Below are 26,299 nucleotides of genomic sequence, written 5' to 3' on the forward strand. Positions count from 1 at the left end.
TTCTCTTTAATTTTTTTAATTTCACTTTTATTTTCATGTTGAAAGACCATCATTCCACAGTAATGAGGTTTCCAGACACAGTGTATTTTTTCCTGTCTAATCTGTCTAGCCTGCTCTCCATGTGTAGGCCATGGTTGTCACAAAGGCTTCCATTACAGCGAATCAAGCTTAATCTATCCTGCAAACATAAAAAACAGAGATATGTGTAATATACTGTGATGGGCTTCCATCCGTGAAAACAGCAAATGGCACACCGAAATGTAATAGGCCGAGTGGGATCTCGTCTACTCGGTCCGCTCTATATTCCATGCAAATACATACGGTACACATTTATTACAGTTCCTCCTCTATCAGGTGAATATGAGGCTCACCAGGTCCCCAGTGACAGAGCAGGTGCATATATGTGTGTATAGATATGTGTATTTAAAGGAGAACTCCGGTGTAAAATGGACTCATGTTGTAGTAAAACATGATAAAAGTACTTACCTTTGATGAATAGCACACCTCCGTTCTCCCACAGCGTTCAGAGATATAGTAACTTTAACAGTTTATCCAAAACACCCTTCAGACTGGGTGACACGGGGCATAATTTACCGATAAATGGCTTTTTACACTGTTATCCAGCTCAAAGTAGCTCCACACCTCCTTGCTAGAATCTGGAGAGCCCTGACATTTAAAACGAGGCATTAATAACTTAAAAAGTGCAAAGGCGCTTATTAAAAACCTTTGTTTACATACCATAATGCTAGCTTCAGCTCCGAGCGCCGCCATCACTGTACTGATAATGACAGACTTACATATACATAGACATATTCACATAGAATCCGCATAGCATAGCAGCTGGCACCAGGGGGCAGACAATGCAGACTTTATGTATATGTGTGTGTCTATGTCATTATCAGTACAGTGATGGCAGCGCCCAGAGCTGAAGCTAGTGTTATGGGATGTAAACGGTGTTTTTAATAAGCTTTTTGTGCAATTTTTTAAGTTATTAATGCCTTGTTTTAAATGTCAGAGCTCTGCAGATGCTAACAAGGAGGTGTGGAGCTACTTTGAGCTGGATGAAGGTGTAAAAAGTGATTTATCAGGGCAAATTATGTGTTCCCCCGTCTCACCCAGTCTGAAGGATGTTTGGACAAACTGTTAAAATTCCTGGATCTCTGAACGCTGTGGGAGAGCGGAGGTGTGCTATTCATCAAAGGTAAGAACTTTTTATCATGTTTTACTACAACAAAAGTCCATTTTTGTTGTGAGTGTGTGTGTTTGAGTGTGTTTCAGAGCTGTATTTTTCTAGTATAAATCACAAAAGCAGCAAATATAAGACTTCATTTAAGTGATATTTAAGTGATTTAACTGATATTTATTGCAATTTTTTACAATAAAAACGTATCCTTTTTAATAATCAGAATAAATAGATGTATCATGAACAAACACAGGTAACATTACCATCCTAGTCCTGTACAGCTTGCCTTGTATACAGCTGGAAAACAGACAATTTGTGAAGAGGAAGCAAAGAGTGGATACCAAGAGAGATAAGTAATGGTGAACATGTATATTTAGACTTTATTTTTTATTTTGCAAAAACAAAAAAAAAAAAAAAAAAAGTCAAAAATGAACTTAAACCTGCCGTTTGTCGGCTTTAGCTCCCGGCTCCCTGCCTGCCACCAGAGGAGAGGAGGGGAGGAGGAGGGAGGTAGAGTGTTTTTAAGGCCTGAAAATAAATCCCAATGATAGAGGAAACATTGCAATATGTGACTTATTTGATTGGCTTTAGGCAGAACAATAATAAATATGGTATTCTGTTCTTTTAAGAAGGTGTAATTCTTTTATTATTATGTCAGTGGCATAAAATTCAAAATTCAAAACATGCAATAATACTGTGTATTACTTAAATAACGATATAATATAGTGTTAATATAAATTATATATTGTTAATAATTGTAATTAATTATGTTTTTTAACAATATTTTTGCTTGCTGAATATTTGGTGCATCCCTAGTATGTGTGTTAATGCATTATGCATGTTTATGGGCATATACAGCTCTGGAACAAATTAAACTTCAAATTAAGTAAATCAGTTTCTCTGATTTTGCTATTTATAGGTTTATGTTTGAGTAAAATGAACATTGTTGTTTTATTCTATAAACTACAGACAACATTTCTCCCAAATTCCAAATATAAATATTGTAATTCAGAGCATTTATTTGCAGAAAATGAGAAATGGCTTTAATAACAAAAAGACGAAGAGCTTTCAGAGCTCAAATAATGCAAAGAAAACAAGTTCATATTCATAAAGAGTTTTAAGTCAATATTTGGTGGAATAACCCTTGTTTTTATAACAGTTTTCATGCATCTTGGCATGTTCTCCTCCACCAGTCTTACACACTGCTTTTAGATAACTTTATGCTTTACACTCCTGGTGCAAAAAAAATCAAGCAGTTTAGTTTGGTTTGATGGCTTGTGATCATTCAGCTTACTCATTATATTCCAGTGGTTTTAAATTTGGTAAAATCAAAGAAGCTCATCATTTTTAAGCGCGCTCTTATTTTTTTCCAGAGCTGTATTTGTCTCTGTTTGGATCATAGCAACTGTGTGAGGGTTCTGTGTGTTGTAGAATGTAGATACAGGGGTTGGACAATGAAACTGAAACACCTGGTTTTAGAGCACAATAATTGATTGTGGTGACGGACAGTTCTGGTGGAAACAGGAGAGTTGAGGTGCACATTGAATTCTGCCGTGATTTGATCAGCCGTGGTTTTATGTTTTTTGAATACAATCCAGGTTAGCACCCGAACATCCCTTTCAGACAGCTTCCTCTTACAGCATCCACAGTTAATCCTGTTGGATGTGGTTGGTTCTTCTTGGTGGTATGCTGACATTACCCTGGATACCGTGGCTCTTGATGCATCACAAAGACTTGCTGTCTTGGTCACAGATGCGCCAGCAAGACGTGCACCAACAATTTGTCCTCTTTTGAACTCTGGTATGTCACCCATAATGTTGTGTGCATTGCAATATTTAGAGCAGAACTGTGCTCTTACCCTGCTGATTGAACCTTCACACTCTGCTCTTACTGGTGCAATAATGTGCAATTAATGAAGATTGAAAACCAGGCTGCTCCAATTTAGCCATGAAACCTCCCACACTAAAATGACAGGTGTTTCAGTTTCATTGTCCAACCCCTGTATGTTCTGTGCCATAATGTGTGTGTGTTATAGTGTGTGCATGCTATAGTAGATAACAGGGTCCTCAGAGGTCATCGGTCTCCCCGTCGAAGGGGATAGCTTCCAGATCCATGTGGATGTTGCTGCCCTCGTCGCTGCACACCCAGCCGATGGGCGTGCGGTTAAAGGAGGGTCGGGAGTTGATGTCCACCTGAAGAGCCTGCAGAGGCTCGGGCTCCTCTGAGGCCTTGACCTCAGGGAGCTCGAAGGTCAGCAGGCGAGAGGCCTTGTTGAATCCACCGAAGGGCAGAGGTGTCCTGCAGGAGCGAGCAGAGAAACCGGCGGACAGTGATGAGTGATGAGTGATGAGCGAGTCACAGTAAGGAGAAACCGAGCGATCGCTGGGTTCATGTGACTGGTGTGGGGTTGCTGTCAAGGTCTAATTTTAGGGACGATCCTTCAAGTTCACCTGTTTCAACCAGTAAAGTGGCAAAACGTGCATTTCTCTACTGGGCCCAAATAAACAAACTGTATTTACATATTTATTTAATCTCAAATAAATTAATTGTGGTTGCCTACAGCCTACTGCTTATTATCAAATCAAGATCAGATTATCACTACAAAAGTAAGTTATAATATATTTCATCACATGTTTCTGGAAGTGATGGCAGTGTATAAATTGAGTAGCCACTCCCATTTCAGTCCAAAAATTACAATATCAATAAAACATTTCACTTTATTTCTGTAATTCAGTTCAAAATCTATTTTAAGCGTTTATTTCTTTTATTGTTAATTATTATGGCTTACAGCCAATTTTTATATGAAGATGTTAATTTCATTTTCCAGCAGGACTTGAAATGCTGCCAAAAGTACCAGTTGGTCTTATATAATATTCAAATATTCTGAGATACTTATTTTTGGGTTTTTTATTGGCTGTAAGCCATAATCATCAAAAATAAATTAAGAAATAAATAAATGCTTAAAACAGATAGCTCGGTTTGTAATACGTCTATACGTCTAAGTTTTTTATGATTTTTTTTTCATGAATTACTGAAATAAAGCTTTTCCATAATATACGATTTTTTTAGATGCACCTGTATGTGATGAAACTGCTGAAACTACATTTTGAATTTTTGTTGATGTCTTAGGATGAACCATTTTATTTTGGTCATGTTTATGTATTATCTAGCTTGTTCATGTTGATCATTCTTGTACATCAGCTGCACTGACTTGTGGGATATGGATATTGGGTCTCCTGAATTAAATGCTGATTTTTTTTTTTTTGCGTGTTTGCATGGACAATTCACCACCAGTCACAATTATTTAATAGTCTTGTTGGTACAGAATTAATTCTATCTAAGATGATGGTCTATTGTGTATTTATTACAGGACATTATGAAAATATAGTGTGCACCAAAAACGACTAAAAATGGGAGTGGCTACTCGATTTATAAACTGTCATCAATATATTATAACCTACTTTTGTAGTGATAATCTGCTCTTGATTTGATTATTAGCAGTTACATGTTACATGACCGCATGTAGGCTATAAGCTACACTACACAATGATTTGCACAATTTTGGAAATGGAATGTCCCATTTATCTGGCAACCACAATCAGGCCTTGCCAGAACGCTCAGAACTCAAGATAACGCCTCACAACATATGCATGTATGAGTTTTCTCAAGCTGTCCCCAGATGCAAAACTTTATTATCAGGTTACAAAATGCACAAAATCACATGACTTATCCCAACACTTAGCAAAAATGACCTGTACGTACCTATTAAAGCTCTTGTACTTGGGGAGGTCCTGATACACGTAAGGCCCAGGCATCTGTGGCCTCATGGTGGCTTTGAGCTCCTCGTCGTCCTTCATGGCACGCTCCCATGGCGAGATGTACGTTTTAACATACTCGTTCCTCCTCTTCAGCTTCTCCGCCTCCGGGTCTACTTCCTCTGCTGATGTTCATAATGGAAAACAACAGTTCAAACCCTGGAGCGCAATCATGTGACATACAGAGACCTCTAAATAACCTTATACGTCCTTTACTTCTCTGCCTACTGGTCATTCTGTGAATCATAGTGAATCATCTGACTCACGACTGCCCTGCATAGCCACACATCTACTGGAGGTCATGCTCTACCTTTTGGTAGCTCTGGTTTGGGGGCGGGAGTGGGCGGAGTCTTCATTTCGCCGCCTATAGAGGGCACTAGGTTCTGGAGATTTTGCTGTGGAATAAAGAAAACAAACATAGGGATAATTAGACAATTCCACTGCAAGGCACCTATACAACTCTACTACACTCTGCTGGCTTTTTGATATTTGTACCTGAAATTGACTCTCCTTGTGCTTAGACCTATCAGAGTTCTCTGTAAATGGGATTTACATCCTGATCCATCAGTTTGCCATGGTGGCAAATGACTGTAAGTATGCATTGTAACGTTACATTTGTTAACTTGTTAATCAAGATTACTCAAGATAACCTAAAGTTAGGCTCCGAGTGGTCCAGCAAACTAAGGCACTGCCACTATGATCAGGAGATTACTGGTTTGAATCCCGGTCATGCAGCTTGCCATCAGCTGTCAGAGCCCTGAGAGAGCACAACTGGCCTTGCTCTCTCTGGGAGGGTACAGTAGATGGCGCTCTTGCCCCCCCCATCAATCCTAGGGTGATATGGATCAGCCCAAGGCTGCGCCTGTGAGCTGATGTATCAGAACCGAGTCGCTGCGATCCTACTCGGCAATGCTGCATCAGCAGCAGTTCAAAAAGAGGCGGAGTCTTCACAATGTGTTGGAGGAGGCATGTGCTAGTCTTCACCCTCCGGGTGTTGAAGCATCACTAGTGATATGTGATGCTTGGGATATACAGCTGAGTAGCAGCTGAATGGGTGGGACAATTTGCCAGATGAACTGGGATAAAAACAGGAGAAAATTAGAAATATAAATAAAACTCAGCTAAAACCACAAACAAGCAGGTGCTTAAAACATACCAGGTTCCAAATTTTCTTCATGGAAAAGCCAAAAAAAAGCAGAGTAGAGTTGATGTATCAATTAGACCAGGTCTCATGCTGTGGAAAAGAGGACTCACCAGGTTCTCAGTGCTGACGATGAACTTCTCCACTCTCGCCTGCCTCATCTTGAACATCTTGGAGCCTTTGCCCTTCATCAGTGACAGCTCCTCCAGCATCACCTCCTTTGGGGTCTTAATCTTGGTCCCCAGGTCGAATTCTGTGGCCTCTGGTTCTGCCTCCTCTGAGAAGGATAGAGGACAAAGTGAGAACAATGAGCACCGTTCAACAGCTGTTCTTCTCATTTGAGAATTGTTCATTTTACAAACATATGGCATCCATCATTGTACCCTAACAATAGAATAGGACTCTCAGAAACGAATTATGGTAACTTTTCCAATTGCAGGCATAAGAGATGTACAAGTGTTGTCCGGATTAATGGTGCTTCTTCCAAAACTTTTAGGATTGTCATTCAACCTTTAGACCCTTACCAAAGCTTCAGTTGCTAAATGCAATCAAATCCTCACAGCAATGTATTATTCTAAATTGAAGCAACGATTATTTATTATCACCTTTGTGATCAGGAGTGAAAGTTAGTTAATCGCTAACTTCTTGTTTGAATCAGAAGATCCTACCCCTCTATCAAAAAAATAATCAGAATGCCATACCCCTCTATCTATACTAGAATCAGGACACTCTAACCCTCGATCACAACAAGAATCCAGAATCAGGACATTTTACTCCTCTATCCCAACAAGAATCTGAAGAGCCTATCTCTCTTATCCAACATGAATCAGGACACCTACCCCTTTATCCCAACAAGAAACAAGAATCAGACACTCTATCCCAAGAAGAATCTGAACAGTCTACCCCTCTATCCCAAGAAGAATCTGAAGAGCCTATCTCTCTTATCCAACATGAATCAGGACACCTACCCCTTTATCCCAACATGAAACAAGAATCAGACACTCTATCCCAAGAAGAATCTGAACAGTCTACCCCTCTATCCCAACAAGAATGAGAACACCTACCCCTCTATCCCAACAATAATCAAAAATCAGGACACTCTACCCACCTATCCCAACAAGTATAAGAACACCTACCCCTCTATCCCAACAAGAATCAGAACACCCACCCCTCTACCCCAACAAGAATCAGAACACCTACCCCTCTATCCCAACAAGAATCAAGAATCAGGACTCTCTACCCCTCTATCCCAAAAAGAATAAAAAATCAGGACACTCTACCCCTCTATCCGAACAAGAATAAAAAATCAGGACACTATACCCCTCTATCCCAACAAGAATTAGGACACTCTACCCCTCTATCCCAACAAGAATTAAAAAATCAGGACACTCTACCCCTCTATCTCAAGAAGAATCAGGACATCCTACCCCTCTATCCCAACAAGAATCAAGAATCAGGACACTCTACCCTTCTATCCCAACAAGATTCAGAACACTCTACCCCTCTATTTCAACAAGAAACAAGAACCAGACACTCTATCCCAAGAAGAATCCTTAAGAAAAATCTATCCAAACATGATTCAGAACACTCTACCTCTCTATCCCAACAAGAATCAAGAATCAGGACACTCTACCACTCTATCCCAACAAGAATCACTACACTCTACCACTCTATCCCAACAAGAAACAAGAACCAGACACTCTATCCCAAGACGAATCTGAACAGTCTACCCCTTTAACCCAACAAGAGTAAAACATCTGGACACTCTACTCCTCTATCCCAATGAGAATCAACGCATTCTACCCCTCTATCCCAATAATAATTGGGATCCCCTACCCCTCTACCTCAACAATAATCAAGAATCAGGACACTCTACCCCTCTATCCAAACAAGAATTGGCATATCCTACCCCTCTATCCCAACAAAAAATATATACCAAAAAGAATCGGGACACTCTACCCCTCTCTATCCCAACAAGAACCAGAACGTTTTTCGTGTATCCCAACAAAAATCTATTTCAACAAAAATCTATCCAAACACTCTACCCCTCTACCTAAACAAGCCTCAGGGTAAGGAGTAAAATGGGACGAGGCCTGAGAGCTGATGCTCAGAGGTGTGAGTTTAAGTACACTCTAGAATTTACAGAAAAGCCCAGCTCTCAAAGTAAAAGACGTATTTCCTTTTTACTCCACAATAAAAGGGTCTGATCCATTTTGCAGGATGGACGGCGCACTCCTGTGCCGTTCGTCATAAAAAGCTCTCTTCATTCGTTCTCCAGTTTGATATTGGCCATAAACCCTGGAGTCGAGCCACAGCTGATGCTAAAGAGAAGGATGCTGTGCTGAGTGCTGCTTGCATTACGTCGTAAATCAGGCTTTTGGCCCTGCTTTTGCTTGCTCAGGGAAGCATGTGTGGGTGTATGTGTGCGTGTGTGTGTGTGTGTGTGTGTGTGCTCGTGAGGGTGTTTGTGTATTAGCTAGGTGTGTGTGTGTGTGTGTGCGTATGAATGCGTGTTTGCCATTTCATTTCATTACTTCATTCCTGAGGCTTGCCTGTATATTTAGCTGCAGTGCATTAGCATTTGTACATGTATTTCCTCCTTAGGTTACAGTAACCTCCCCTGCAGCTACTCTAGTTGAATCAGGTGTGCTGTTATTAGTGGAAACTATAAAACCTGCAGCACAATAATACCCCACGACAAGGTTTGAGAACCACTGCACAAAGCAGAGCCTGAAAGCTGTATCACTAAAAGCTGTTCCAGAGTAAAGGATTCTTCATATACAGCCGAGAAATGGGACGCAGCTGATGTATCCTTTGTGGCCCTTGATTGCAGACAATTCAGTCATAATAACTACGAAAAAAATACAGATTAAAAAAGATAAAAAAAAAAAAAAAACACAGATAACCCCCAAATAAATGGTAGACGATAGATGGATGAATAAATGGATGGATGGATAAGATTAGAAAATAAAAAAGCACTGCTACTGGGCTACAAAACAATAGGGGTGTTTTGAAGTTCTGCTTCCGTTAAAATCCACCTTTTCTTGTTCTTTGTGAAATACAGTAGGTCTCTTTGAGTTGTATACGATGATGCTGCATTGTCTGCAGTTGCTAGTAAAAGAAAATCCTCAGAAATACGAGTTGATCAGAGAGATGTTAGATGTCTGTCAACTAGTGAGTTCATGGCCTCGTTAGCTAAGGAGGCGCCAACATCTCTGTTTACTCTGTTTACAGCTTCTGTTTACAGCTGCTAGTTAGCGTTAGTAACTATCGGTTTAAATTGGATCTCCGGTTGATTCCACGTTTTACCGAAACCTTAAAATATACATTACCGAAAAACAGTTTAACAAGGCGGCACAACTCGACAGAACCCCGGTCAAAGCGGGCGCCGTTCGCGTCAGATTTTATGATATAGAGTAAACTCTGGGGCTTCGATGTGGTGAAACTCCCCAAGCAACGAATCACCAAATCTGAGGTAAGAGTTTAGTAGAGCTAGTTTAGCTGAAAGAAAGGGAGATTACCCGCTGACATTAAGCAAAGTGTAAGGGTTGACTTATGGCTGTATTTCTACACTGCAAAAAACTAAATCTTAGCAAGTGAAATTTTCTAAATTTAAGGCAATAAATCTTATTTTCTTCTCTGATAAGACTTTTTGTCTTACTAAGCATTGTGTAAGCGTTAGATTATTTTGCTTATTTTAGGGATAATTATCTTAAATCATTCTTACTTAGAATTTGTACCTCATTTTAAGTCATTTGAACTCAAAATAAGCACAATCAAGCAGCAATCAAGTTATTCTGATTTTTGTGTACAAAAACAGTGACGTTTTTGCTTGATTTAGGTGTTACTTCACTCATTTTGAGACTTTGCCATTGCTTTTTGTAAGAAATCTTACTAAGAAAAATTAGCTTACCCCATTGGCAGATTTTTTTGCTTAATATACATATATTTGTCTTAATTGGCATATAGTTTGTCTAGTTTTTTCCAATGGGATTTTTTGCAGTGTAAAAACATTTTGTCCTTTGAGGAGTTTTTAAAAGCTGTAAAATTGACTGTGGGTTTAAGGCTGATAGGCGTTCTCTGCTGCAGTGCTGTTAGCCAATCAGAGGCAATATATTTATTTGCATGCATGAATATTCGCGAGCAAAGACCCAAATCCTGTCTTTCTTCAGAGACCACTAATTCAGTGATCTAAAGCAGGGCTAAATAGAAACACCGGAGCAATTTTATTTTTTTTTTCAAACAACAGCTCACATGGCACGCATTTGTTCATACTAGAGACACACAACTAGACTGTTTAAAATGAATGAATTAAACTAAAAACGATGGAATGAGACCTTTAAAACTTTTATAAACAGTAGCTAATAGTGTCTACAGTGTATATTTGATTGGTGTTGGATGGAGACAGTTGTGAGGATGTATGAAGGGCAGGAGTAAAGTTATATTAAAGAATTGGAGCAGCTAGGAGTTTTCCCGGAACGTCCCTGCTTAGCTGCGCTAATTCGGCTGCTGTTTTGGACGCTGGTGAAAGGGGAGCTGTGTGCTGACAATGAAGAAGAGCGGACATGTTGTCCTGTAAACAGACGAGTCATTATGAGCGCTGTGCCTGGCAGATGAAGTGGGAGCATCCAATAGGATTAATCAGCCTTCACACACACTCATGTCACACTCACACAGAGGCGCTCATTAAAGGACAGCAGTGGAGAGTCACACACACACACACACCACTAAACACACACTCTGACAGCAGCTCTGAGCTCCCGTTAGTGTAGCATAATTGGGTGAGTACACACACCTTACACTAACTGCTCATCATATGCCATGGTGTTCTGTGTGTGATGCTAATGAGAAGCTTTATGAGACAGAAAGCATTTAATCATGCTAAATTTTGACAGCTGTTATTTGTATTATTATTACTACTACTATAGCTCTGTAACCTGCATTTTTAAGTAATGAGTATCTACAGATGCATCTAAATATACAGAATATCTAGAATATCATTAAAAAGTTACTTTATTTCAGTAATTCCATAAAAAAAATGTCCAAAGCAACTTACAATAGTGAAGTACAAAAGTAATAGAAGTTAAAGGTAAAAACATCTTTAGACAGGGCCTAAAGGAGGTCGAAGGGAAAAAGTAGGATAGAGGAGTGAAGTAGGGGAAGAAGGAGATGAGGTTAGAAGTAGTTAGTGTGTTAGAGGTGTTAGGTGTTAGGAGAGTCTTCAGGAGTTTATTAATATATTATGATATATATATATATATATATATATATATATATATATATATATATTGATGATTTAAATATATATTTATATTATATATATATATATTAAACACAGAGTAATCTATTTTAAGTGTCTATTTATTTTATTGTTGATGATTTTGGCTTACAGCCAATAAAAACACAAAAATCAGAGTCTCAGGCTATTAGAAAATTAGAATATTGTACTGTATAAGACCAATTGGTACTTTTGGCAGTACTGTGGGCAGTGTGCAAAATCCTGCTGGAAAATGAAATCCACATCTGTATAAAAGTTGTCAGTAGCAGAGGGAAGCTGTAAGATATGAAGTGCTGTAAGATTTTGTGGGAAAACAAAACTGCACTGACTTTAGACTTGATAATAAAACACAGTGGATCAACACCAGCAGATGACCTGTCTCTCCATTATATCATCACTGATCATCAGTAAATTTTACATTTCATTTGTAAATCAATGGAGCAGAATCTGGAGGAAGAGTGGAGAGACACACAGTCCAAAAACGAGAACAGCTTTCAACATTCATATATATATTGTGACATTTATAGCAAAAGGAAGAATATTTCGATATTTTGATTTGGATTAATATCTTCTGCCATAACCATTTTCTTATTTGACAGTTCATTATAATATCAATATTCTTATAGAAGTATGAAGCAACTGTTTAAAATCCATGAGGAATAATAGAATAATAATAATAAAGACCCACAAACTGAAATTGCACAGTGAATTAATGTCAACATGAATCAGAAATCATAACTTTTTAATGGTCCTTTCATACTGTGATATATTTACTAATGTAGCTCCACAGTCTGTGGGAGGATATCTGAGCTAGTTGAGTGTCTCACTTGTTGATAGGTGGGGGTGGAGAAGGTGGGGGAGGTGACAGAATGATGTTACCGGTTAATATTATTTTACATTTACGCCGGAGCACAGGGACAGCACCAAAAACCATAAGACTTTTACAAGGAGGGCAAAAGCCATTACCTTTAATTTAAGATTAGGATTTTCTATTATAAATACTACCTATAGAAAAAAGTATTAGCACACCTTTTCATTTCTCTTCTCAAATTAAGAGTGTTAAAAGGAGTGTATCCTGCTTTTGTTTGAGCAACTGTTTCTACTAGATTTTGCTAACTGCTGATAATATACTATCATGAGATGCCCTGTGTAATCCAGCCCTAATAATATTACAGTTACTTTGTATTAAAGAGCAACAAACTTTTAATGGTTAAGAATATACAAACATTAGATTATACCTTCTAATAAAGGTAAAGGATCTTTGTCCTCCTGTACTTGGGGAAAATCTGGGAGTTTGTTTTCTCCTCATGCTGCATTTACACTTCTTCGTCGCGTCAACGCACATAATCTCATTGCCCCCCATCAACTGGACGCATGTGGGCATTATAAAGGCATTCTCTGCTTCATCAATTAAATCATTTTAATAAATGGAAAAGGCTTTTATTATTTCCTACAACCTAATAAATATAAATATAATTGTATCTTTATAAATATAAATGTTTGATTAAGCTATACTATACTAAACTTTTCTTCCATGCTTCTGAAAAAATGACCGAAAGCAGAAATAAAATGTTTTCATCCTCTGCGCTGAGGACACGTATCAGGCAACCACCTGCTCTGTGATTGGATAGACGCATCGCAGTGGACAGATTCATTTGATTCAAGTTTACCTCAACTAAACTTTTCATGCATCAGTCTTTAACAAAAGCTGAGCTGCTGTCCACTACTGGCCATTTTTGGTATTTCGCCCAGGTTAATGATTCCTGCAGCCAGCAAAATATTAATCCTCAGCAATCTTAAAGCCAGAAAAGAGAAAAGTGTAGGTTGCGAAGTGTAGGTTTAATTTTTTTTTTTTTTTTTTGCGATGTGTCCAGGGGTGTTGATGAAGGGCAGGGAGGTCAAATGCTGGTCGCCTTTTCTAGATTTTTTGTGAAAGTCCCTTTCACGGTGCCGAGTGGTCCAGCGGTCTAAAGCGCTGCCACTATGAGCAGGAGGTCGTAGGTTTGAACCCCAGCTCATGCAGCTTTGCCATCAAGCTGCCGTCGTCAGAGGGAGCAAAATTGGCCCTGCTCCCTCCGGGTGGGTAGATGGCGCTCTCTCCCCACATCACTCCTAGGGTGATGTCTGCAGCACAGGGCGTCTGTGAGCTGATGTACCGGAGCCGAGCCGCTGTGCTTTCCTCCAAGCACGCTGGCTGTATCGGAGGAAGCATGTGTTAGTCTTCACCCTCCTGGTGTGTTGGGGCATTACTAGTGATAGGGGGAGTCCTAATGAGTGGGTTGGGTAATTGGCCGTGTAAATTGGGGAGAAAATGGGAAAAAATAGAAATTAAAATAAAAAAAAAGTCCCTTTCACAACTTCCGGCAAAAGATCTTGGTAGTTCTCCCTTCCTAACATCCTAACATCACATGCTGTCAAGCTGGAAAAGTAATTTGTTACTATTTTTAAGTTTTAATGTTTTTAGCTTTTAGCTCATTTGCGATCTCCCTTTAGCTTTTAACAGTAATTTATTGATATAACAGGGGGAACAGAAAATATTCAGACTCTCCATAAATGGCTCTGGTCATGCAGATGTATTTTGGACATCTCTTGGCTTTTCTTTCTGTGATCCCTTTGGCTGTAAGTAACTATCCGCTGCTCCTGACTCCCAGTCGCTGACTGGGTCAGATATTTGGCATGCCAAATATCTGAAATTGATCGGCAAGCGTTTTTCAATAGAACACACTACAGGACTGAGTTTTTGTCGGCAAATTAATGAAAAACTGTTGGTGATGGAAAAATCTAAAATTGTGTAATGTGAACCTGTCATTTTTAGAATTCCCCTCAAGGAGGCTCCTCCCACTAGTTGCTGACAGTAGCTGGTCAGCCAGCCAAATATGAAACTTCATCATGAAATCATGAAAAGAGCCAAAAAAAAAAAAGAAAAAAGCGTGATGTGTAGGGTTTTTTCTGTTATCTAGGGGTGTCGATGAAGGGCGGGGAGGTCAATTTTTCTTGAGGCCCACAAATGCCTTACAAACAGCCCTGATTTTGAGCACATCTTAACATTAAAGGTCCACACACATGATAACAGTTTGCGTTTCTCTGCACCAATAGAACAACAGGGTCAAAGTAATCAAAATCATCCCCTGCATATCTGAAAAGAACACATCTGATATTATGTTCCAGATTGATAGAACATTTGACTGAATGATCCACAGCAGGAATTTACACCCAGAAGGTTAGCGGAGCTCTATACTGGGTTTGAGAAGGACAGCTGACTCCCTGGTTTAAAGGGTGCTGGGAGATACAGGACACCAGAACATTCAGCAGTTGGTCAGGGTGTTTACATGAACTCAAAAATCCGTTCATAATCAGATTAGTGCAGTAAATTCAAGTTAGGAAGCTTGATATTATAGAACAGCATACTCTAAATTAATTTCTTACATTATGTTTAATAAAAGGTTTGAGATTAAGAAATCTAATAAAGAAAGCTGGATTTTAGCTCAGTATTCATGTTTTAAGTGCATGCATACTTTTAACCAAAGTATTCTGGGATGTCTTAGTCTGTGCATGAGTGAAAACAGATCATAGTACTGTAGATAAGTGAGCAGAATTTACCATATTTTTCACGCTATAAGGCGCACCAGATTATAAGGAGCATTTTATGTCTCACTGTTTTCCTTCTTTCCTTCAGCAGGTAAAGATAATCTAAGTAAACAAAACTGTAATTATTTAAAAAAATCATTTCAGGAGAGTCAGACAAGTCAAATGAGTGATGGATATTAATCTACACAGATTCCTCTCCTGAGTCAAGCACTTTCGTTTATTTACAGTACGCTTAGATTTTCAGATTTCCACTAAAGTTGGAGCATTAGCATTAGCGCCGAAACACTAACGGCAATACTAATGCTGCTCCAGCAGAGCTAGCTGGGGTTAGCAGAAGGCTACAGGCTGATAATACTTACCTCTGGACGGCTAAAGAGCTGGCGCTTAGCATGATTAGCGGCTAATGCTAATACTGCTGGAGAACTAACCTGAAACTCTTTTATAATGCTGTACTTCAGGGGAGTGGCTTTACTGCTTCTTACAACCTAACTGGTAAAATTCATACATAAAGTATATCGGATTATAAGGTTTTTATTTTTATTTTTCAAAAACCTACTAAAACTTAGTGACACAAAATAAAATTATTTAAATAATCTGCATCTTCTTGCTGAAGAATGTTAAAATTGCAGCTATATGTGTTTCAAAAAGCCACAGAATGAAGTTACGACGACTCACATTCAATTCAATTCAATTCTAAAGAAAGAACTACAGTAAAACTTAAAATTTTAAAACTACTTCCTAACTTTTATAAAACGCTTTTATTGTGGTAATTTCTGCCTCTACAGCGCGCTCTCAAGTTTAACTGTGCTATTATAGGTGTGGATGATGTTTCCATGTACTTTGGTACACAGATATATCACAATATGCAGATCAGTTCATCAATAATACCGCCCCCCTGCTGATGATGTCCAATCATCTGCGTCTGCTGCAGCTCAGCCAATCAGCTCTCCCTTCTGCCCTGCTTCTAAACCCATACATCACCCAGTACCCCTTACAAACTACACCACCTGTTTTTTTTTTTTTAGCATTTTTCAAATTTGAGCTGAGGGTGGAGTCAGCTAAAATCAGTGGTTTTAGTGCCACTTTTAAAGGCACAGCTGTTAACTGAAAGCCATTTGAGGTGATTCTACCTCTTAAAGCCTTTTATTGAACTTTTATTGACTAAGCAAAAAGCCTTAAAAAAAGTCAGATCAACAATACGTTGATAAGAAAATAGGAAAATTGTGTACCATGTTTTTCTTTAATTTTCTAGTTATATTCACAGTGTACATACAATAAAATGCGCTCGAGCAATTCTATTAACTGCCACCCAACATCTAAACGAGTGCAATATTTGAGAAGGAGAAGATACTGACCGTGTTGTGTGACGTGGGAAAGGTCAGTGATGATCTTAGAGGGCTTTTTCCTCTTGTTTGGAGGAGCAGGAGTTCCAGACAGGGGCATCTCTGCAGCCTGTGTTGATATAAACAGATTAAACATACAAAATATAAATTGTGTCATTATGTTCACAATAAAGCTGCTGCCATAAATGTCAGTTTTATTGACACTGGTGACTTTTAGAGACCTCCATAAAGCAAATGTATTATTTATACATTTCTTTCAGCTCTTATTAAGGGAGCTTGGTCACTCATCCCAAGATTATCACAGTGAAAAATCCCTTAGAATTGAGTTGTATTAAATTATTTGGGCTTATTTTAAATTAGGGCTACACAGTATATCATTTATTTCAGTCTTATTACCACCATGTGCACATGAGCTATATTCCCATTGTTATTTATGTATATGTATATGTACATATATATACATATATATATATGTGTGTGTGCTTGATATAAAAAATACTTTTTCATGAACACACTTTTTCTGCTCAATAGTGTTTATTTTACTTTATTATTAGAGTGAATTATTAATATTCTCTCCTGTTTGTTTATTTACCTTTCCTAAGGACATGGCCCTCTCTGTGTTCTCCCTGTCTCCACCCATGTCTTCAGTGCTTCCACCTGTGTTTATTTGTAGCTCCGCCCCCTCATTACCTATCCCATGTGTTTCCTGTCCCCTTTCGTGTATAAACAGCCCTGTTTTCAGTGTTAGTTTGTCGGTTCTTGTACATTTTATGCCCGTTTGGTTGTAGGTTTTTCTTTGTTTTCATAGTTACACTGTCTTGTTATATGTTTATTTTGGTTTATTTCTGTTTAACAAATTTATAAGCTCGCATTTGCGTCTACACTCCGCGTCCTCTCCCTGCTTCAACCTGACACTCAGTAGGTAGCTAACTCTAGCTAACTTTCCCATTCCACCTTAAATGGTGCAACAGACAGCAAAACTTTAGCAATTACGGTGGAACAGAAAAAAAAGGAATAAAAGCTAATAAAAGCTTATTTCATCCCCCCATCACAGATAAATTAAAGAATAGACAATAATAATGAATTGCTGCACCACCTGCCCCATTTCTTACATACATACATACAACAAAGCTCTAAATTTAACCAGTTACTGGGTTCTTGAAGGGTTTTTCCAATGCTCCTTTCCAAGGGAAGGGTTACATTCATAAATATGGGGTAGGAGTACAAAAGAAAAATTGGATTGGGCCTTAAAGTCAGAGAAAAAAGCTCTAAATCTCAGTCCTTCATCAGTGCCTACAGGACGCGGTTGGTGGACTACTCTCAATCCTGCAGTGACACTAAAGTGTTTAAAAACTCCAGCAGCACTGCTGTATCTGATCCACTCACTGTACCACCAGCTCAACACTCACTAACACCTCATACACCACCACCATGCTAATCACTGCTAATCACTGCAGTGCTCAGGATAACCTCCCACCACCCAAATAATAATAATAATAATAATAATAATAATAATAATAATAATAATAATAATAATAATAATAATTGTTGGTGTAAAAACAAGTAAATATACTGCAGAATGAAATATTAGCATAGGGTTTTGGAGAAGAAAGCTACAGGAATAGCAATAACAAGTCTCTTGTTGCGGTGAGGATATTTCTGTTTGAGCAAACTAAATAAATCCACTGCCAGCAGAGGAGTGTGGCCTGCTCAGCAAATTCCTGAAATGTGCCACGTCCCTACAGCAGGGCATCTGCAAAATTACTGCTGGCTCCACTCTCCCACTCGCCCCTCTACAAAACGCTCTGCTATTGTGTTTAATATACTAAAGTGATATTCTTCACTCGGAGCCATAAAAACAACGAGAGTCAGTAAACAGCCAATATACAGATCCCACACGCCTCCTCTAGAGTCGACCCCATCTGAGAAATCCTCAGTTAATGAGCCAGTCCAACAAATAAAGGTGTGTAAAATATACTGTATATATAAACCCATTTTCACTACTTATTGTTTCTTTTCTCTAATCTGGATGAGTATGTTAAAAACAAAAATAGTGTTAATATATTTGTGTTTGTCTATCTATCATTCTATCTATCTATCTATCTATCTATCTATCTATCTATCTATCTATCTATCTATCTATCTATCTATCTATCTATCTATCTATCGTTCTATCATTCTATCTATCTATCTATCTATCTATCTATCTATCTATCTATCGTTATATCATTCTATCTATCTATCGTTTTATCATTCTATCTATCTATCTATCTATCTATCGTTTTGATCCATCTATCATTCTATTGTTCTATCGCTGTACCATTTTTATCTATCTATCTATTGTTCTGTTATTCTACCATTCTACTGTTTTAATCAATCTATGTATCTATCATTCTGTCATTCTATTGTTTTGATCCATCATTCTATTGTTATATCGTTCTACAGTTGTAATTTTCTATCTATCTATCTATCTATCTATCTATCTATCTATCTATCTATCTATCTATCTATCTATCTATCTATCTATCTATCTAACGTTCTAACGTTCCGATCTATCATTCGACTGTTTTACCGTTTTAATCGATCTATCCGTCTATCTCTGTCTATCTATAGTTTTGATCTATCTGTCTTTCTATCGTTCTACTGTTGTAGAACTGTTATGTATCATTCTATTGTTCTATCGCTGTACCATTTTAATCTATCTATCTATTGTTCTGGTATTCTATCATTCTACTGCTTTAATCAATCAATCTATGTATCTATCTATCATTCTGTCATTCTATCGTTTTGATCCATCGTTCTATTGTTCCACAGTTTTAATTTTCTATCTATCTATCTATCTATCTATCTATCTATCTTTATAACTAAGGCTGTGTCTCTGAAAACATTTTGTCCTTTGAGTTTTAGAGCTGTAAAATTGACTGTGGGGGGAAGGCAGGTAGGTGTTCTCTGCTGCAGTGCTGTTAGCCAATCAGAGGTGATATATTTGCATGTATGAACATTAATGAGCAAGTGCAGAAATCCTGTCACTCATTTATACAACAGACCACAACTGGACAATTTAAAATGAATGAAAAAAGTGGAATAAGACCATTAAAAAGTGTCTTAAAAATGTTTCTTTCTCGGAAAATAACCAAATTACAGCAGTTACTTGATTATCTCACAGCACTGATTTATATTATAACCCAGAGCACAGGATGCTGTTGGTAGACTATACTCAGTCCAGCAGAGAGACTGAAGTGTTTAAAAACTCCAGCAGCACTGCTGTATCTGATCCACTCAGCTGTACCATCAGCTCAACACACACTAACACTTTATACACCACCACCCAAATAATAATAATAATAATAATAATAGCTGCTCTTTGGTGGTCTTTGCTGAGTATTGAAGATTAATATATAGACTAGTATACAGTCTAGTATCCGTTTTTACACTCAGAAGGCTAAATAAATACAGGCTAAAGCTCATTCTGAAGGTTGTACTCATAGATCTGTTAGAAAATCTGTTATTTATAAAAGAATATGTGCTCTGTGTCCTCAGAAAATAACTAAATTACAGTAGTTTCTTTATTATCTCACAGCACTGATTTATATTATAACCCAGAGCGCAGGATTATGTTGGTGTTCTATTCTCAGGGCACTATTCTCAGGGCACTGAGGTGTTTAACCCCTTAACAGGCCAGGAGTTTTGTCAGTAGTCTGCCTGACAGTACACCACTAAATCTTGAGGTTTTTTATTTAAGCATTACATAAAAAGCTTTTATGTTTAATATGGAACATTATTTTAAAAAGCATAACTGTAACTGTAATAAAAAAATAAAAAAATATAAAATCAGCTCTTTTATTTTATATAAAATCAGTATTTTCCTAAATACAAATCAAACAGTTCATGTCCTCCAAACCTTTAGTTTCATTATGTTTGTCTAGTTTTTACGTCTATTGTCAATCATGCAGAATTTAGGTTTATTCCTGTTACTGGAAGCTTCTCAGAGTGTCTTGTATTAGAGATGGGACCGATCCGATACAATATCGGTATCGGGGCCGATATTGACGTAATCCGACGAATCGGATATCGGGCGGGCGCTGCCGATCCACTTACCGATCCATATTCCAGTCCAAAGCTTGAGCTGAACAATAAACCCGCCATAACGTTAACACAAAACGCATCCCTGATCAGAATTCCAGTTTAACAGTTTACCCTGAACCCCCAGCAGCTTCAGTCTGCGGCTGACTGAGTAACTTTAGCTGTTTATCTACAAAAAAAGTCCATTATCTGGAGAGTTTTCACTTTGGAAACGCTGTACAGCAGAACGGTACACGTAAAGTCAGCGTCTGAGAGGTAAACAGATTAACACCAGCAGTCTGTTAGCCTAGCTAGCACTGAACTGACAGCAGCTGCATTCCGGTGTTGTGAAGGTATGAACTACAGACTGGAGTAAACTATATTCATAATCCACATATCCTATAAAACCACAGCATCTACAAACACTAACCAGCACAAACACACCCATCTGTTATTAAAAAACAGTCATTAATTTAGTTCGGAAATACAGTTAGCATTGCCACTTAGCCGTTAGCCATCTCCATTAAGATCTGCAGTCTGTTAGCCTAGCTAGCAAAATCATTCCGGCATTGTGAATGTAATAAATAACTATCTTAAGTGAACTACAGCCATAATCCACATCTAATATCAAACCACAGATCCTACCAACCCTAACCAGCACTAAGAAATCAATCTGTTATTAAAAAACAGTGATTAATTTAGCTCGGAAATACAGTTAGCACCGCCAGTTAGCCGTTAGCTATTGCAGCTAATCCTCTACGCTACCTGTCAAAATAAAAGTCTCCTGCACAACCGTTGCAAAAAATGCCCTGAATTTAATATTTAACGTATTTAATATTTTACTTTTTTTTTATATTTAATAAAAATTCAAACATTTTATTTGAAAGGAAACTATTGTGTAATTGCATATGAAGTGTGTCAAATAAATGACTTTTGAATGCATTTACATTAAATGCACCTGTGGATACTCTTAAAAGGGCTGTGTGGTCTGTTTCAGCCTCATTTTTTAACCTTAATCATAGTACTATTAATAAACTAAAAGTATCGGTATTTGTATCGGTATCGGCAATCTTATATCAGTTTTATATCGGTATCGGATTGGAGCTGAAAAAAGTGTATCGTCCCATCACTATCTTGTATGAGATTTCAAAGCCCTCAAATTTTCAGAATATAAAAAATAAGTTATTTTACTGCAGAAAAAAAGGGTTTGTGTATCACCTACACCTGTAGCCCGTATACAGGATGTTAAAGGCATGTTAAAAGGTTAAAAACTCCAGCAGCACTGCTGCAGTATCTGATCCACTCACTGTACCACCAGCTCAACACACACTAACACCTCATACACCACCACTAACATGCTAATCACTGCTAATCACTGCAGAGCTGAGAATAATAATAACCCACCACCCAAATAATAATAATATGTGCTCTGTGGTGGTTCCTTTATCTCACATCACTGATTTATGATATTATAACCTAGAGCAGCGTGAGCATACCACGGAGCTCGCTTCAAAAGCAGCAAATCTTGTCTGCGTTTTGGGCGGAACAGTGGAAATCGAAGTAAATCAGCCCGGGCTGCTCTCGCGTGTCAGTCAAAGCCAAGATTAAGAGCTCATTACATAACTTTGCTTTTATCACCCTGAGTTTGGCGTTCATCGCCTGCAGTTAAAGCTCTGCCCTGGCACAAGCCCCACCTCCCTCTTACCTAAGACAACAGAATCCTTTAGGAAGAAAATTAAAGGAAGATAAATTAAAGTTTTAACAGAAATCCCAGAAAAAGGCTGGGGTTTGGATAAATCAGGATAAATCCAAATCCGTGGTCCTGGCACGTCCTGCGGTTCCTCAGCTGTTCCTCAGTGGCTGGTGCTCGTGCTGGTGGTGGTTGAGCGAAAGCAGAGCAGTGGGTTCAGGGTGGTGGGGTTTTGGTCTGGGAGGGGTCCTGAGCTTCTTCAGTGTGGTACAAAGCGCTCAGGGCTCAGGCAGAGACAGGGCAGGGGCAAACGGTGAAGGAGATACATTTTCTTGCAGATGCTTCTCAGGTTTATATATAGAACAGTGAAGAGCAAGGAGTTTTGAGAGAGGCCCCCACACCACGAACGAGAGATAGCTACAGCAACACGAACAGAGATTCTAACCCTTAATCACTGTATATCTCTTCCTATATTCAGTGATCAGTCACCTGAGTTCAAGTGAGATTATGTTTAGCAGTTCAATGAGTGCATTGATGCTTAAGACTGCACACACAAAATAATGGTATTTACTGCAGTTATTTTTTCTTATTATTCAAGTAGTCATGTAAACAGCATTCTCCTATTTCCATTTTTTTTAGATTGGCATATGGTCTAAAAATCTGATATTTGCAATGAGGAGAAACCAAAAAACTGGAAATAAAAGGTCAGATTACACTTTAAAAATAAAATGTATATATTTATTTATACATATTTATGTATATATAGTCTAAAAAAAAATAAAAAATAAATAAATAAATAATTTGCGCTCGCACAGATCTCCATTATCAAGAGTAACTTTCCCCTGGCCTCCACTTGTGACACAAGCAGCAAACTAATTGGCTGTTTGTGCTGAAAGGTGGGAGGTCATCTGTAAACAGATACCATGATGATAATTATGAGAAAGAACTCCTATTCATGTTTCAAGCAGTGAATTGTCTTTTCATTAATTAACAATGAATTATTGAGAAGCATACTCATTCACTGAAAAACTTCTTCCAAAAGCAGAACTAATAATAAAAAAACTAATAAATAAAGAGTTTATCCTGCTTTTGTTGGAGTGACTCTGTCTACTGTTTATACAGAATTTGTTCTCTACTAGCACTGCTGTAAGGATTTGATTGTATTCAGCAACAAGGCAAGACCCCTAGTGATGTCAGGATGCTGAAACATTATCATCACACCACCCCAACTTTTCCTAAAAGTATTGGATGAAGCACCCTCATTCCAGAGAACACAGTTCCACTGCTTAACAGCTCAATAGTGGGGGGCTAGGTGTCCTATTGTATTGGCAGTAGTTCTATACAATGCATCAGCAATGGTTGTAATTTCTTGTATCTTAATGCATTTATTAGAAGGGGTCTCCACAACCATTTAAACTTTTATTGCACAATTTTAGGGATCTACAGTGCATCGGTCAATTACGTACCATACAGCTGGATTTAGGCTGTGTTCTGTGTCTTTGGTATTGTTAGGGATCAAAAAATGTAAAAATACACCTTGCGCGGCTGGAAACATGCGAAAGGCAATAACTAATTCTCCAAAGTAATCATGGGTGTGTTTTGAGCATAACGTGAAATAAACCAGTATGTCACTCGTCATTCCCTTTAAGAGCCGGGTAAGCTCTGACTTTGGCGCGTTCATATCTTAACAGTACGGCACTTTTGCACGTCTCAGCAGAGACAGATACTGATCTGCTCGTTCACACTGTGAAGATACACCAGCAGCTCATTTAAGGAAACAGTAATGTTATTTTATTCTTTATTCTGTTTATTGTTGAGTTAAACGTTGGGTTTACACTCTGCAGTATATGCTTGACTGTTGTCAGGGTTTTAATCAGTCAGTGGAGCTCCTGTGTTTTCCTCCGCCAAAATATAAAGAAACACGCCAGAAATTTACCTGAACACACCTCACTTCCAGACCACCACACCCATCAGTGTAGATATATTCCTAAACTCAGATGCTATTTTAACTGATGAAAATGAAAATAGACTGTTGACGGGCTGTAAGATAGCAATGAGCATCTTGACGCGCCTTGTGCAGGGTGTACAATAGGCCCTTAGTGCATTAAACAATAGGTAAAAATTCTATTACACAAGAATTTGATTTAATTTTAGACCAAAAGGGTCATATAAAGAGAGGAATTGGGTTTATATTTTATTTTACTGGGAACTCCCCTCATTATTTTATTAAATAAGCACACTTTTAAGCGAATGCAGCCACTTCTGCTAATGTCTGTGTGCAGGAGTGAATTAGTGATAGTTAAAATGCTATATTACCATTTGCTCAAGTCAGCAGTTTGGCTCAAAGCGCAGGCAGTAAAGCTGATTTACTCAGTATAATAAGGAAAGGAAATTATTTCCCCGCTTGTGTTGTGGGAATCTTGTCTTGATTGCACAGGGCATGTACAATGGTCTGAAGCGTCTCTATTAGCGCTGCTCTGTATTCAGAGGCCTTCCGGTGGGCGGCTTGGGCAGCGGAGCGTTTGACAGAGCTCCCGAATGAAGACTTATTGCTCTGGAGAAGAGCTTATTTACAGCCTGCATCCCACCAATTTAGAGCCCGGACAATAAAGCCGATACTGTATTGAGAGAGAGAGCGAGAGAGTCCTGTCAGAGGCATCAGGACTCAGACCCTTCAGTCTCAATCAGGGAATCAGTTCATCTGGAGGAGGAGTTGTGAAGGAGGAGAGAAGCTCACTTGCAAAGCTCGCATCACTCGTAATTCAATGTTATGACTAAACTAAATTATGACTAAACTGCGTAAACTAGCATAGCATGCTACTAAAGATTATCTTTGTCTAAATTAGCCTATGGGGCTCCAATAGTATGGCTATACAATGTATACATTACCTTTTAATAATGCTGTGGACACTAAACTAGGCTAAGCACTGCCACTATGATCAGGAGATCGCCGGTTCGAATCCTGTTCATGCAGCTTGCCATCAGCTACCAAAGCCCTGAGAGAGCACAACTGGCCTTGCTCTCTCTGGGTGGGTACAGTAGATGGCGCTCTTTCCCCTCATCACTCCTAGGGTGATGTGGATCAGCACAAGGCTGTGTCTGTGAGCTGGTGTATCAGAACCGTGTCGCAGCACTTTCCTCCGAGCGTTAGCGCTGTGATGCTACTCGCAATACTACATCAGCAGCAGTTCAAAAAAAAAAAAGGCGGAGTCTGACTAATAAGTGGGTTGGGTAATTGGCCATGTAAATTAGGGAGAAAAAGGGATTCCTATGATACATCAGAAAGCCTGTGATTGCTTTAAATTAGTTTTTTAAACGAGTTTATCTTTTTATTTTATTTTTTTAAATTGTTTTATTTATTTTTATTTATTTAATTATTCTATTTTCTTATTCTTATGTTTTCATCTTATCATGTCTTATCATTCTTATCATTTTACTTTACTTTTACTATTATTATCTTTTCTTTATTTTATGTTTCATGAATTATTTACCCTTTATGTATAAAATTTTGGTCTTTTTAGAATTTCCTATTTTTATCAAAGGTTGATTTAAAATTTGTATTTCTTTTATATACTATTTTTTAAAAAATTGTTTTCCTTATTATTTCTAATTTATTAATAAATGTTTATTAAATCCCTTTCAAACTGTAAATGCTCGGCTGCATTATGATTGAGTGTCACCCTCAATGTAATCCCGACTAAAAATAAATAAAGGTTGATATTTTTTGTGAACAAAATTTTGTACAGTAAACATAAAACATAATTTTGTTTTAATTCAGTAGACATACATTTATATTAATAAATTGATGTTAGCTAGCTATAATATCTTAAAATAAAACTAAACTGAGCAGGTGTCTACAAACATTTGGACATATAAGTTTAATATATCTCTTTTGTATGTAGTTTATTCTAATGTCATATTGTGAACATAGCTGGATTATGTTTAGCAGTCGACCGAACGCTTGGTTATTAGCAGGACTATAAATAAGAGTGCTGAAGCTGGCAGGACGGCTCCAGCAGAGTCAGTGCAGTTCTGACCATCACCGCTGAGGAGCCTCCACCCAGACCCACCAACCTGTCACTGAAGCCACCACCTGATACCCTGACATCTGCCGACAGCCCCAGGACCTCCGGAGGGTCAGCATGCAGTTCACCTTATGGAGGAGAATCAGATTACAGGCAAAATATCAGCTTCAGGAA

The 26,299-nt window shown here is 38.2% G+C and overlaps 1 protein-coding gene across 3 annotated transcripts; it reads right to left on the reverse strand.

The window, feature by feature from the left end:
• Window positions 1-1,537: 1,537 nt before the first annotated feature.
• myoz1b (myozenin 1b) lies at window positions 1,538-26,196 on the reverse strand. 3 transcript variants are annotated; one of them, XM_022670320.2, is made up of 6 exons: window positions 26,175-26,196; window positions 16,361-16,457; window positions 6,253-6,416; window positions 5,309-5,393; window positions 4,946-5,123; window positions 1,538-3,481 (listed from the first exon to the last, which is right to left on the reverse strand). In XM_022670320.2, the coding sequence occupies exons 2-6, from the start codon at window positions 16,446-16,448 to the stop codon at window positions 3,250-3,252; spliced, it is 747 nt and encodes a 248-aa protein (XP_022526041.1). In that variant the 5' UTR covers window positions 16,449-16,457; window positions 26,175-26,196; the 3' UTR covers window positions 1,538-3,249. The 3 variants fall into 3 exon arrangements, with proteins under 3 accessions (XP_022526041.1, XP_022526040.1, XP_022526039.1); XM_022670319.2 differs by lacking the exon at window positions 26,175-26,196 and adding an exon at window positions 22,116-22,410; XM_022670318.2 differs by lacking the exon at window positions 26,175-26,196 and adding an exon at window positions 16,941-17,706.
• Window positions 26,197-26,299: the final 103 nt, after the last annotated feature.

The sequence above is a fragment of the Astyanax mexicanus genome, chromosome 15 (genome assembly GCF_023375975.1).
Source record: "Astyanax mexicanus isolate ESR-SI-001 chromosome 15, AstMex3_surface, whole genome shotgun sequence".
NCBI classification, from domain to species: Eukaryota; Metazoa; Chordata; class Actinopteri; order Characiformes; family Acestrorhamphidae; genus Astyanax; species Astyanax mexicanus.

Coding starts and splice junctions, on each gene's coding strand:
- myoz1b (XM_022670318.2), bottom strand. CDS start 16,988: ATGGGTGGAGACAGGGAGAACACAGAGAGGGCCATGTCCTTAGGAAAG. Junction 16,458..16,940: donor GGGCCATGTCCTTAGGAAAG/GTAAATAAACAA, acceptor ATATCAACACAG/GCTGCAGAGATGCCCCTGTC. Junction 6,417..16,360: donor TTCCCACGTCACACAACACG/GTCAGTATCTTC, acceptor TATCCTTCTCAG/AGGAGGCAGAACCAGAGGCC.